The 14,243-nt window shown below is 36.5% G+C and overlaps 1 protein-coding gene across 1 annotated transcript in view; it reads left to right on the top strand.

The window, feature by feature from the left end:
- CCHR1.PART1H2orf50 (chromosome chr1.part1 C2orf50 homolog) overlaps positions 1–13,999 on the top strand; it is a 398,845-nt gene extending 384,846 nt beyond the window's left edge. Inside the window, exon 3 of the mRNA XM_044084301.1 lies at positions 13,176–13,999. Within this exon, the coding sequence (XP_043940236.1) occupies positions 13,176–13,367 (192 nt within the window). The 3' untranslated portion in view covers positions 13,368–13,999. The remainder of the gene's footprint in view (positions 1–13,175) is intronic.
- Positions 14,000–14,243: the final 244 nt, after the last annotated feature.

Raw genomic sequence — 14,243 nt, 5'->3', positions numbered from 1 at the left:
GCAACATAGAAAGAGGGTTCCATACAGCATGCTGCTGGCTTTTATGAACTTTTGGATGTGGGATGGACGATGTAGCACTGACATCACATCATAGGTGGGTCTTTTACTGTTATTTCACTTGCATGCTAATGTGGTAGTGCTGATGTCAATTTGAGGGAGGGAACTTCAAGAATACTACTGTACTTCTCTGGTGTTCATGATGTCACTTTTTAGGAGACTACAGGAGGAATTCTCAAGAGCGATGGCTTGTTTTTCAAAGTGAAAGTTAGACAGTATGGTAAAGCTTTGTACTTTCGGGATAAACAGTATATTTAATTTTTTTTTAAATATGGAACACAGATTTTTAGCACCAGGATCATGTAATAGAGAGTGAAAAGGGGCTGGCATGTTGAGGATTTACACTTAATATCCCGTTGTGGTCCTTTAAGGCACAATATGAAGTATCCCTGGGGTCTAATGTTACTAACTCCCCAATATTGCAGAATTTGCTCATTAGTCTAGGGGAGTGTGGAAGTGTTACATCCCCCCCACACACATTTGTAAATACACACACAGCCTCCCATCTGATCTCACTTACAGAAGCATTCACCCACAGACACACACACACACACACACGCACACAAACAGACACCTCTACCTACCCTTATCCCTCCTTACATATCCCAAAACTAAATGCCAAAATGCAGCTTCCTGGGCAGACACACTCACAAATGCAGCCCCAGTACATACACACAAACACACACCTGCACATGCATGCACACACCTTAGCGCTGCTGGTCCACTAAACTCCTTAGCACTTAACTTCACCAAGATGGGTAAACACAAGCTTTTGGCTACATAAATGCATTACAGCAGGCATTTTTGGGAGAAAGTAGTTAGCTAATTGGCAAAGGCTGTCCCCCCTGGAACACCTTATTAGCATTTAGCATGGTTAAAGAAACAGCTCACTGCAGTGCTGTACATCTCTGTACCAAAACACCATGATATGGCTGTCTTTGAATCAGAAATGGTTCTAACTAAGAGTACAGCAGTAACTTTTCCGAATTCTGCCCAATGACTATACAACATTTTTTTGCAAACAGCAGGAAATTAACAATAGCAAGTAGTTTCAGTTGCAGTTTGTTCTTCCTAAGGTCAAAAGCAGATACTGTTGTTGTTGTCTTTAGGCTTTTCCCGGTTAGGGGTCGCCACAGCGGAACTCTGGTCCGCTAATGATTGGCAGTAGATTTTCACGGTTCCAAGTTGCCAGCTCAATGCCCACCTTCAATGAAGCATGCCCATTCACGCATGTCTTTCAGAATGCCACTTGACTTGCGGGGAGGACATGTAGACTCCACACAGAAGGCACTCCCCACACACTAGCTGAGAATCGAATGGGAGAACCTCTTGCTGTGAGGCAACAATGCTACCACTGCACCACCATGGATTACGTCAAAAGCAGATACTAAAAATTATAATTAGCTTAGAAATTTAATTTGCTTTACATTCCAGCAAAACATCGATAATCACATCATGAACACTTAAAATTTCATGTAATCTTCCAGTGGTAGCAGTAGTAGTAGTAGTTAATCTTCCAGTTGTAGCAGTTGTAGTAGTAGTTAATCTTCCAGTAGTAGTAGTTAATCTTCCAGTAGTAGTAGTAGTAGTTAATCTTCCAGTAGTAGTAGTAGTAGTTAATCTTCCAGTAGTAGTAGTAGTAGTAGTAGTTAATCTTCCAGTAGTAGTAGTAGTAGTAGTAGTAGTAGTAGTAGTTAATCTTCCAGTAGTAGTAGTTAATCTTCCAGTAGTAGTAGTAATAGTTAATCTTCCAGTAGTAGTAGTTAATCTTCCAGTAGTAGTAGTAGTAGTTAATCTTCCAGTAGTAGTAGTAGTAGTAGTTAATCTTCCAGTAGTAGTAGTAGTAGTAGTAGTAGTAGTAGTTAATCTTCCAGTAGTAGTAGTTAATCTTCCAGCAGTAGTAGTAGTAGTAATCTTCCAGTAGTAGTAGCAGTTAATCTTCCAGCAGTAGTATTAGTAGTAGTTAATCTTCCAGTAGTAGTAGTAGTTAATCTTCCAGTAGTAGTAGTAGTAGTTAATCTTCCAGTAGTAGTAGTAGTAGTAGTAGTTAATCTTCCAGTAGTAGTAGTTAATCTTCCAGTAGTAGTAGTAATCTTCCAGTAGTAGTAGCAGTTAATCTTCCAGCAGTAGTAGTAGTAGTAGTTAATCTTCCAGTAGTAGTAGTAGTACACTGACTGTCATCTAAATCTATACATTGGCTTATGCAGTGATATAATTCCAAACAAAAAAGTACACAAAGTACCTTTGTTTTGCATTTATCAAGAAGTTAACTGTGGCATATTGTCCCATAATTGGCATATACATACATTTGTAACTCCACTGCATGTATATGCACTGTACAAGATAACCCAATGAAGAACTCAATAATACTTAGCAAGACCAAGTAGAGCATTTTCTTCTTCATGCATTAAGACCCACACAGGCATGCATAGTAGGAGACAATGTAATTTGCAGTGAGGCTGTAACAATAGAACATGAAAGTGAACTAGAACATGAATCTCAAGGCATACCTCTCAAGTGTCCAGATTTTCACAATATGTCCAGCTTTTTGCCTCATATTGTTGGTCTGTTCCTCTTGAAATTTGTGATTTTCCTGCAAATCACTGATAATTGAATTCACTAATATTATTTATTTCAGTTTCAGACTTTATACAGGCTAACACAAATCCTGATATTCTAGCAGCTTTATAAGTTTATAATCTGTCCCTACTTTAGGCCCTTTGTCCAAATTTCTTACACTAAGAGGTTGAGAGGTATGGATTCTCTGTGATGATAATGTATAAACAGATAGTGATGTGATAAAGCGTATATTTTAAAATGTTTCGTGAATCCTAACAGTTTGTGTTTGCTTGCTGCACTTACATACATAAGCCAGCTGTGCTACCAGTGAGTAGACTACATATACTTGCAGTACCCTTGTCAAAATTATACATGTCATCTACTAACTGTACTGGCTAACCGATATGCAGCACATGTCCAGTCCACTGCACTTTGCTACTGGTGATGGATGACAAGGGATTCACAACATCAAGCCAATTTATATCTTAGACAAGAAAAAATTCACTTCCTATGATTTTTCATACCTGCCTGCCAGCTTTTGTATCATTATGCATTTTCAGAGCACGGATACAGAGCTTATTTTTTTATTTCCTTTAAAGCCCCTGTTTAGCACTACCTAATACAGTGGCAATGGGGGTGCAACCCCTTGATTTAAAATACAGTGTACACACCCAGTAATAGTATTTGCAGAAAACAAGGTAAGCTCGCTAAACACATATGCTTGTTTGGGGGCAACCCAGAAGTACTTATTTGGTTAAAAATTACTTGTTCAAAGTCAAATAGGAGGCAAACGTAGAGTAAGGAAACCAAACCCAGGACTACTGAATGAAGCTTTTTAGCAGCTCTTAGGCTTAGTCCTCTGTGCTAAACTGCCAGACATTATGCACAAATCCATGTTTTGTTGTCTGTTTGGGTATTCTTTATCAGTGTAATGCTGTCTGTATAATTGGCTTAGTCATATCAAAGATTTTTTTTTTTAAATATCTTTTTTATTGGAAGAATTTTTTATTATAACCTAACATAAGATAAGGAACTTCAAAGGTACAAGGAGATTAATAACCCTAAAAAGAAGTAATAATTAACAATTAACTTACTACACTATGTGTAACTGTATACACTGCATACAGTAAATGCTTGACTTAAGTTTATTCTGGAACAAAATAGTAAAACAACAAGACGGGAGGATGATAGAAAATATTTTTTTATTTATTAAAGTACTAGGGTATACTTATGGTCTGTATAAAAGCTATAAACAGAGTGCAAAAGTTGGAGTTAAGCAGAGTATAAAGTACCAATTAATAGGGAGTGATAAAATTTGCAAGAGGAAATAAGATACTTTTTCTTGAAAGTTAGTCTTACTTCATGCACCTTCCAATGAGACAGACAAAAAGTATCAATTCGTCTTTGTAACTTGTTTTTCCCTTTTGAAATTAACATTACACAACACTGGTTAGATTTTAAATCCTTAAGTTGGGATCGTTTTAGAAATATGTCATATAAGCATTTAAAAGCATTTAAATTTTAACCTAAATTCTCAACACAATATGGTCATATTAAAAATTATTCTGCTCTAACATATCAAATATCAGCAGAAAATTTCAGTAGGAAACAACTCTGTCCAAAGTACTTTGCTAGTGGTCAGTTAAATAAACAGCAGGGAAGGCAGTGTATCAGAACAGCAAAAAAATGTATATGCTGCATTCTGAGAAAACTGTCAACTCTAAATGATATATAATAATTGCATGAATGATTGAAAGGATTAAATGTCAAGTGCAAAACAACAAAATCCTTTTAAGCATTGACAATACTGATCTTACAAAACTCAGAAAGTACAAAAGATTATAACCTCTATTCACTCATTGAAAAATTTCACAATCATCTATTGATCCTTGGCAGGGACTGGAACATGACTATCAGACCGGAAATGGACAGAACCTGCAAAACCAACAAACAGCCCATAGGTACTACTAACACTATAAGAGATATAATGGACGACTTTAACTTGTTTGATCCTTTCGAACTCTTTAGAAAAGACCCCTCTATTAGTAAATACACATTCTTCTCAGCTTACCATAAATCATGGTCCAGCACAGACTTTTTTTAATTTCAACATTCTTTTCTTCCTATGAAATAGTATATCGCAGTGACCCCAGAACTATTTCCGACCATGCCAAAATTAACCTTCACTTAATTATCTATAAACCAAACCATGAGAAATGTATTCCTACAAACTGGTCCCTTAATCCAAACCTTTTGAACAACTTGACTCTCCAAAGAGAAATTCAAGATTTCCTGTCACAGACAATTACCTCCTTTGATATGTCCGATACACCTTTAGACGAACAATGGGTGACAAATGGGCGGGTAGCCAAAGCTACCTTAAGAGGTACCCTTATCCAAAAAGCTTCTCTAATTAAAAAACAATCTAAATCACACTCCACGGCGCTCTAAAAAAATTAGAATCAGAGCTGCAAACCAAGTTCTCTCTAGACATTGAGAAACAGATGACAACCACTCAAAAACAACTGCATGAATTACACCTAAGTCAATACTCACTTATGGAGTCCAGACTCATACAAAGGTATGCTGAATGGACGCAAATGCCTTCGAAGATCCTGGCAAGGATAATAAATGTCAAGCCCCCTCCTACCACAATAAAACAAATTAACCATAAGGGTCATTCCTTTTTCACAGATAAGGAAGTCATACATGTATTTCAGGAAGTATATGAGGAAATTTATGGTCCTCAAACACTTGAGTCAGAAGGCCTACAGGATATCTTCCTAAACGAATTACAATTTCCAACAATAAGTGATACTCACATGAACTTACTAAAGGCACGTATAACCATTAATGAAATCTCGCTGGCCATTGACAGACTGAAACCAGGTAAAGCCCCAGGTCTAGATGGTTATGTGTCAGAATTCTATAAAACCTTTAAGCAAGTGCTTGTCTCCATGCTTCATAAAGTTTATAACCACATAATCCAGTTTGGTATATCTGATTTATATATTAACAACTCCAAGACCATTTTTATACAAAAATCAAATGACAATAATCTCAGCACAAATTACTACTGCCCAATTGCTTTAATTAACCTTGACATAAAAATTCTAGCATCTATTTTAGCAAATAGACTAAAAAACATATTACCACATATTATATCCCATGACCAATTAGGCTTCATGAACAATAGGCATGTTTGGGATAACACTCTATCTATTGAAGCCATAACCCATATGACAAAGTATGACAAATTCCCCAAGTATGCACTTTCTATTGATGCCCAAAAAGCTTTTGACAGGGTAAATTTAAACTTCCTCTTTAAAATCATGAAACGCTTTTCCATCCCTGATGAATTCATCAAAATGGTGACAACCCTTTACATTAAGGCCACTACTACTCTCAACATAAACAAAAAAAACTCCAAACCAATTCAAATTATAAATGGCATAAGACAGGGGTGTCCACTATCACCTTACCTATTTAATATCTATCTTGAAGTTCTATTGCTTAAACTAAGTCAAAAAACATTCCACCGTTCAGTCTACTTATATAAAGTACCAGTGAAATACACCGCCTTCGCAGACGACTTAAACATCTATTTAGAACTCCCCTCAACGGAACTGGAGAAAATTCTAAGCTCAATAGACAAATTTTCACAAATCTCAAATTACGCCATCAATCCTAACAAATCAATAATATTCCCACTAAACCCTCTAGGTCAGAAAGAATTTTTTATACCAGAAACAACGATCAAAGTTAATTATTCTTTAAAATATTTGGGTATAACTTTTGTCCACCCCAAACAAGAGCTAATCAATAGCAATTTGTACAAAACATGGTCTAAGGTCATGGAAGATCTCACAAGATGGAAGAGTTTAAACCTACCCCTCCTCTCAAAAGCAGCTATTATAAAAATGAACATTCACCCCAAACTTCTCTTCCACTTCTTCACCCTTAATCAAAATATCCCAAACACTTTTTTTCGAAAATAAATACTACACTGGGGAAATTTTATTTGGTACCCTAAAAATGTCAGAATTAGCTAGACCAAACTAACACTTCCCAAAGAAAGAGGAGGCTTGGCCCTTCCAGACTTTCTATCATACTACCATATAATAAATGCTAGTCATATTGTACACATAGCTAACTTCCAACATTCAAATAATGACTGGAACCCCTTATGGATAAGAATCTACAATGCACATATAAAGGCATCCAATATCAACCCTAGAGCAATTATTTCTCTTAACACTAAAACTCTCAAAGAAGATAAAATTCATCCTATATTAATGAAAAATATCAGTGAGTTTCAAAACCTGATAACATCCCTTGGTTTGCGGCACTCTCTAATGATGGCCCAACCAATTCATTTAAATCCCAATTTTAAATTGAGTAACAACATGTTAAATTTCGATAGTTACCCTCTTATCAGGAACTATACTGTGTGGGACTTCTGTATAATTAAAGACCTACCATTGAATGCTATCATATCTTCATTGGCAGTCAATAAAAAATACTATATAATCGTTAAACAAATATTTTACCTAATATCTCTGGTTACAGACAAGATGTCAGTGATCCCCCTAGATTACCAGCTGAACCAGACACTAATAACCCAACTTTTATCATGGACTAAAATGCTTTCCAATATCTATAGACTAAAAACAAAAATAAAACATCAAGACAGTATATTATTCTCTAAGTTCTGGGATGGACAAAACAGGGAAATAGCACTTAGCCAAAAACTTGATGCAATTGACCCAACAATAAAATTAACCCCCTTCAAAAAACTAATTTATACCCAGCTCATGATAAACAATAACGCCTATCACACGCCGTCATTCTTAAATAAAATTAATCCAAACACCTCACCCTTCTGCCCAACATGCCCCAAGTCAGTGGCAGATATAATCCACATATTTTGGTCCTGTAAAAATGTGTACAAACTATGGTGCTCTCTAAGAGCCCAACTTGAGAAAATGGGATACATGAAGTCAACCCTATCCTGGGAAATGGCGTTATTAAATATATTTCCAAGTCCATTTAAGTCTGAAACTAAACATATTATTGTGACACTCTGTGCGCTACTCAAAACGTACATCACATTAAACTGGCTAGACAAATCCAAAATGTCTTGGAAGGACTTCCAGTCGATGGCTGTCAAGTATGTTTTGGCAAGTAAACTAAAGACAACAAGCAAAAAGAAAATAAGTTATTTCCAAAAATACTGGAATAACCTTATAGATGCTCTTAATTAATAATGTTCCTACATATATTTCCATCCTCCCCTTTTTCTCTTTTGGGTCTCCTTTCACTTTCCTCGTATCTAACTCCCCCTCTTCATTCGGTGTGTTAATTTTTCATCAAACATTTCTTATCTTTAAAATCTACCTCCACTCTAACCCATGAAAGACCACAAAAGAAACCTTGTTACTACATTTTCTCCTACCCTCATGTAAACACTAACAACTAACTTCCTTATACTAACACCCAATCATTTAGTGACAGTCAAGTGTACATAATGTATATAGTTAAATCAAATAGGTTTTAGGCGTACTGTTACACATCCTCATATCTGTATAATAAACACCTGTTATTGAATTTGCTACCTCTCACTTTGATAATCTCCTATTCACTTGTATAATGTAGGTTAATATTTTCTCCTTGTAATATTAGGATGATTATACTTGTACCTAAGCAGGTTTTTCTAAGTATATTCACTTACTCGCTTTGAGCCTATTTGTTTTGTGTGACTTGTAATTATCTCTGTATTTGTATATTAAAAAAAATAATGCTAATAAAAAACAGATTGCAAAAAAAAAAAAGAGAGTACAAAAGATTGCAGACATAAATAATTTCATTTTCCCATCTGTAAACAAAAATCCTTCTGTAACACAAAGCCCTAAATTTTGTCTGAGTAGTGGTAGTGTTATGGAAAGGATTTTTCTAAGGTGAGATATCAGTCAGGTTAGGGTTAGAAGCAGGGGCAGTGTTAGGTTAGCAGGTATTACTAAGGTGGTGTAGGGGGTGCCATATAATGAATCATCTGAATGAGCAGGTCCATTCTCAGTAACCTCTAACATCTTTCCTTTTCCTGGCTTTGAAACTGATCTAGAAGCATGTTAGTTTTTGTCTGATTGTGTGGCTCACTACACATTGTTAGATGTGTGGCACCAAGATGACCCACAAATGTTTTACATGCTGAACTGCTGTTATCAAGGATGAACTTGCTCATCCAGGTATCTTTCATTTATAGCACCCACATTAAAAGAGGCAACCAGAAGTAAATCTCCTACCATCATGCCACCCTGTATGGGGATGAGGTGAATGGCCTTAATCCAATTGCCTGAGTGGGAAAAACACAGCCTTGAACACAAATTCAATATAACCTTTAGCACTGTTTTAATGTCTCATCCATTTTCAGGCTTATAAAGGCTGCAGTGCTTCTACCAGTATTTTTCAACTAAGATTTACCAAACTTGAATTCACAAAAATGGAAAAAACAAAACTAAAATGTAGATGAGCATGCTATTTAAAAAAAAAGTCAAATGTCAAGACTTGCAGTTCCCTGGATGCTAAGTCTGCATTATGAAAGTTGAGTCCTTGTAGAAGACCCAAAGCCTTGGATGTTTCACGGTGAATATTGGAGAAGCAGTGACCAAGATATCACAGATGTCCTTGTAAGTAGTTTAGCCTTGCTGGGCATCCAAAAGAAAATCCACAGTATTTTTGGGCTGCTCTATGAGTAGCATTCTTTGATGGATGTTCTAGTATGAAAATGAAAATTATTACCATCTTCAAATAATTAAGAAATGTAATAATCAAAGACCTCAATACTTTTCCCTGAGCATTATAGAACAAAGCAAGCAATAAGCACATTCTGTAATATATTATGATCCATGATTTGAGAGTCCCACCATTTTGAGGAAGAACTTATGTAAGGATTAGATAGTATTTGGTGTTTCTTCTCCATTAGATGGACCAAATAAAGCTAAACTGGTTGCCCTAGGGTGACTGTCTAGGTTTTCCATGTTGTTCAGCAGTTATTATTTATTTATTTAAGTTTCCTGATGAAGAGCATCTATTGCGGTTTCTTGGGCATTCTCTTACCTAGGGAAGAAATACACATCCACAGTGGCTACTTTGGTTTTTTCGAAATCCACCTTTCACATTTACAATTCCAGTGTTGAGGACAATTGATCATTTCCAAAGATCAGCAATTTCTTCCAAGAGTTTCTCTTTTAAAAGCAAAATTTAGAATACCTTTTAGTACCCTTTTTATATCCTTGGCTTCCTTTATTTTCTTCAGCTCCAGTTTAGAAGTGCTAGTGCTTGAATGGCTTTGGCTCTTCACACTAGGCTTCTCTGAATGCATGGGGACATATAATGAAGTGGTACATCCTGCATATCAGCAGCACTTCCTGCTAGCATAAATATTCCACTCCCAATGATATTGCTACAACAGGGGTAAGCACTTTGCATACACTTATTTTTTGACTTAAATGCAAGTGACAGACAAGTAACTCGGCTTGAGGTAGCAGAGGTCCATAAACTCACTGTTTCACTCAGTCTACCATTACTGGAAATCCAGGAACCTCATTTGCAAGTTAACTCTCCTCATTTTCAGCAGCTGTATTAGTGATCTTATCCTTTCATTCACTACATGCACCTTGTGACTGTAAGTCAGGATAAGGATCAAGTGCAACTTTTAAACTAAAACTTTATCATATATCACAGCTCCCACTTCACCACACTACTCCAGTACAATACCTGTGGTAGTGCTGCTGCATCATCCATTGGTCAGTCTCCCAGTCCCCTCTGTTAAGAAAACAATTGAGGTACCCACTCCCCCATCAAACACAGAGAGACACACACACACACTCTCTCACACAGACACACACACACACACTGAAGAAAGCAGTCAACTCTTTTTTGAGAGAAACAACATGAACTCCAATTCAGTGGTGCCAAGTTTCATCCCAGATTGTGTCTTCATATTTAATAATGAACCACTACAGTGCACATTAATGGTCACAGTCACTTGAGACCAAAATGATACAATCATATGCTAACAATATGAATGTAACCCCTCATGTGCCTAGATTGGGTACTGTATTTTGTATAAATGTCAAAACTGGTGTTAAATGTAGAGCTTTTCTCCTCGGGCCTCTGCTGAAAAAGAGTTTTATTCAAGTCGAACTTTCACAGTAAACAAAGATAATTAAATAAACTTCGGTTACATCTACATCTCAATAACTAGTTCACAAAAGTCATGAACAGGGGAGGAAACAATAAACTACAAAGTCCTGTTCCCACTCAGAATGCAGCTACAGTTTTCTGCAGATACATGGACCAAAAGCCATGGGGCAGTGACCCATGGACCTTGTACTGTTGTAGCACCTTTCACAGGGCATTCTAGGATATGCAGTCATATTATTTCTCTTGGTTCACAAAACATATTTAAACATTAATGGCAAACACCTCAAAATCCTCCAGGAAGCTTCCAAGGAAAAAAAGCAGTTGATTCATTGCTTCATGGCCAAGACAGAATTTGTTTTATTCCTTCTTATCAGCATGCCAGTTTTCTGATTAAGTCTCCTTTCTAGCACTCTGATGTAGGCTTTCTTAATAGGATGGGTAGTACAAGTGCTGTGTAAATGTAACACACTCACTTGTTTCACTTTTCAAAAACAGGATCCACAACCTAATTTTGCCAGTCCAGAGGTACTGACCCTGTCTTCAATACAGCATTGAAAAGGTATGTTATCCATGGCATGCTATTATCATGCAGAACCTGCAGTATTTCCGACGAGATCTCATCCATTCTTGCATCCTTCCCACCAGGGAACTGTTTGATTACAGTACTGGCATCATTTACAAATATGGACATTATCTCACAAGTTTCTTACGTCACTGTCTCCTCAAAGGGAAGGCATGCCTACCAGATTGAGTTCATCAGAATGCTCATACCCTCTCCTGACAATGTCCTCACTTTACGTTAGTCTTTCTTCATCTTTTTTGAGAACAATCTGGAAAATATCCCACAACCACTTTTGAGTAACTGGGTAATTTTTAAGCCACATAGAAGTCATTTTCCAGGACTTTGCTAAACCTAAGCCTTGTCTTCATGAGCTGTCATAGGTAATACCTTCCTGGTCTTTTGATGTCTTTTGGTCAGATTTAGAGACATACCTATTACCAGTGCAAGAAATGCCTTTTCCTTTTAAACTGACTGCTTCCCTCACCACTGATGTCACCACAGGTCCATTAGGACTGCATATCCCTGATCACCCCTAGTATGTAAAAGAGGTTGCTCCACAGGCTGCTCAAGAGACAGGAGTTAGGCATACTGCATAGAAGTATCCACTAGGTGCTCTCAGGATATCCTCATTAAATGTTTAGGGTTTCCAGTATTTACCATAGCCACAGAACATACTGCCTCAGGTATGAATACTTCTACAAAGTATTTATTTAACTTTGACTGAAGGTGTTCTGGTACTAAGTGTACTTATGAGTAGCCTTGAATTCAAACACAATGTTCATTATGGACAGCCAGTGACTAGCACAGAATTTGAGCAGCAATTTCCTGACTTGGATTAAGATCAGGCAAGCTATTTCTCCCAGCCACACCCCTCCGATTATCTTCATCATTCCCCAAATGAGCATTGAAAGCTCCCAGCTGAACTACAAGGTTGATAGGTAGCATTGTATGGTTGTAGAGAAGACCAGATAATCTGGTCCGATTATCTTCATCATTCCCCAAATGAGCATTGAAAGCTCCCAGCTGAACTACAAGGTTGATAGGTAGCAGTGTATGGTTGTAGAGAAGACCAGATACTCTGAATAGCTGTTAGGTGCATATGCTTAACCAGACAGTTTTCTGTTCTACAGCTTTCACCTAGATTGAATTGAATTTACTGGCACAAATTCCAAGTGTATGATACCCAGGTAGGGCATTTCATTAGCCCCATACTATCCCTGGGACTCTCCCAAGTCTCATCTCCAGAGTAAGAGAACATCCATTCTTAACAGAGAAGTCTGGTTTCTAACCAACATTGTGTAGGCACAAAACCAGCCATAGCTTGCAGGTGACTAACAATATGTAGCTTGTACTTTTCAACCTCTTACATATTTATTTCTTGCATCCCCAGCACTGAGGTAACATTCCATATTTTAACAGTCAGTTTACATTGTTAGGGTGTAGTCTGTGCAAATCGGTCACAGTCTTATCTGCCACTTGACTAGCATTACATCTCAGCCCTACAGTTCACCTTGTGGGTGGTGATCCCCAACAGTCACACAGCTTTTTCAGGCTAAATGGCTCATCTGACCAGCAAGCAGTCACTATTAAATACCATACCACCCTCAGACCCAGTTCCTGAGGTAAGTCCTAGTATTAATGTCTTGGACCTTGTTTGCAGATTCTTTGAGTGAATCATTATAAATATTTTAATAAATAATGTCACACTTTTGTGTATGTACATAAGAGCAGTTACAAAAAACATTGTGTACTTGCAGTGCAGTTATTTATATTACATTTTCTTTCTTCGTAGGGAAAACCAAAAGTACAGAAAACCTTACCAGAGTATGTACCTATCTATTCTGATAAAATTCCAAATACCATGAATCAGAATTTTGGAAGACAGATTAATACTCCAATTGGCCAAAAACTCATATTGATGGATCGTCTTCTGACTGGATCAAAACAAAAGAAGAAACTTGGGAATGAGCTACAGGCATGTTAGCGTATCATAACCATAAATGGATTTTTATACAATTTACTTATTGTATTTTTTTAGTTGTATATAATAATACTGAATTATAATATAATCCAATTTTATTATGGCATGCTGCTATCTTAGATATTTTAGTTATGACATTAATGTGATCACAGTATCTAGAAGACTAGTGACTGATTCAAAGATCTTCCCAATGTATAGTGTGCATCTTCAAGTAAATCACATAAGCACTTTAGTACTATGACATCACTCCTTAAAATAGATGCTTTTACTTACTGAGCTTTCCTTGGTCACCAAAAATACTCTCTGTTTACATGACTTTACCTGCTTGGAAACACCTATTTAGAGAGTACCTGAAAATTTGCAACATTCATGAGATTTTTTGAAATCTAAAAGTGAAGGATGTAAACATTTTGTGGCAGTTAATTTTGCTTTAAAACATAGAAAGTTTAAAGTAAAAATTAAGTCCTAAATTAGATTATAAATATTGTTACTGTGAGTGCTGACTTGTGACTTGTGATCAGTGGAGAGTAGCAGTATGGCTTGGAACTGAAATGCACATAGTCTTTCATCTGTTTCTAGTTAATAATCTTCTACTGTGTACATTTTCAACCTCAAATAAACATTTTATTTCACCATCCACTTCTATATATTTATTATTTTTGCATAGAACAGTCAATGTAAAATGTTTATGTATCAAATGGACAGGCTATTATTTATTTGTTAAAACCTTCATTTATTTTTTATTTTTATTTTTTGTGAATGAAAAATATCTCTGTGCAGCAGCCTAAAACTGTTCAGTCAATCAAAATGTATTAATGTTCATAAGCCTGTGCACAAAAGAGCAATTTATCTGCATAAAGCAGATCAAAATCAAGTCAA

The sequence above is a fragment of the Protopterus annectens genome, chromosome 1.part1 (assembly GCF_019279795.1).
Source record: "Protopterus annectens isolate FY-2018-M chromosome 1.part1, PAN1.0, whole genome shotgun sequence".
NCBI classification, from domain to species: domain Eukaryota; kingdom Metazoa; phylum Chordata; order Ceratodontiformes; family Protopteridae; genus Protopterus; species Protopterus annectens.
Note: the sequence above shows the minus strand (reverse complement) of the source record. Positions and strands in the feature narration are given on the sequence as shown.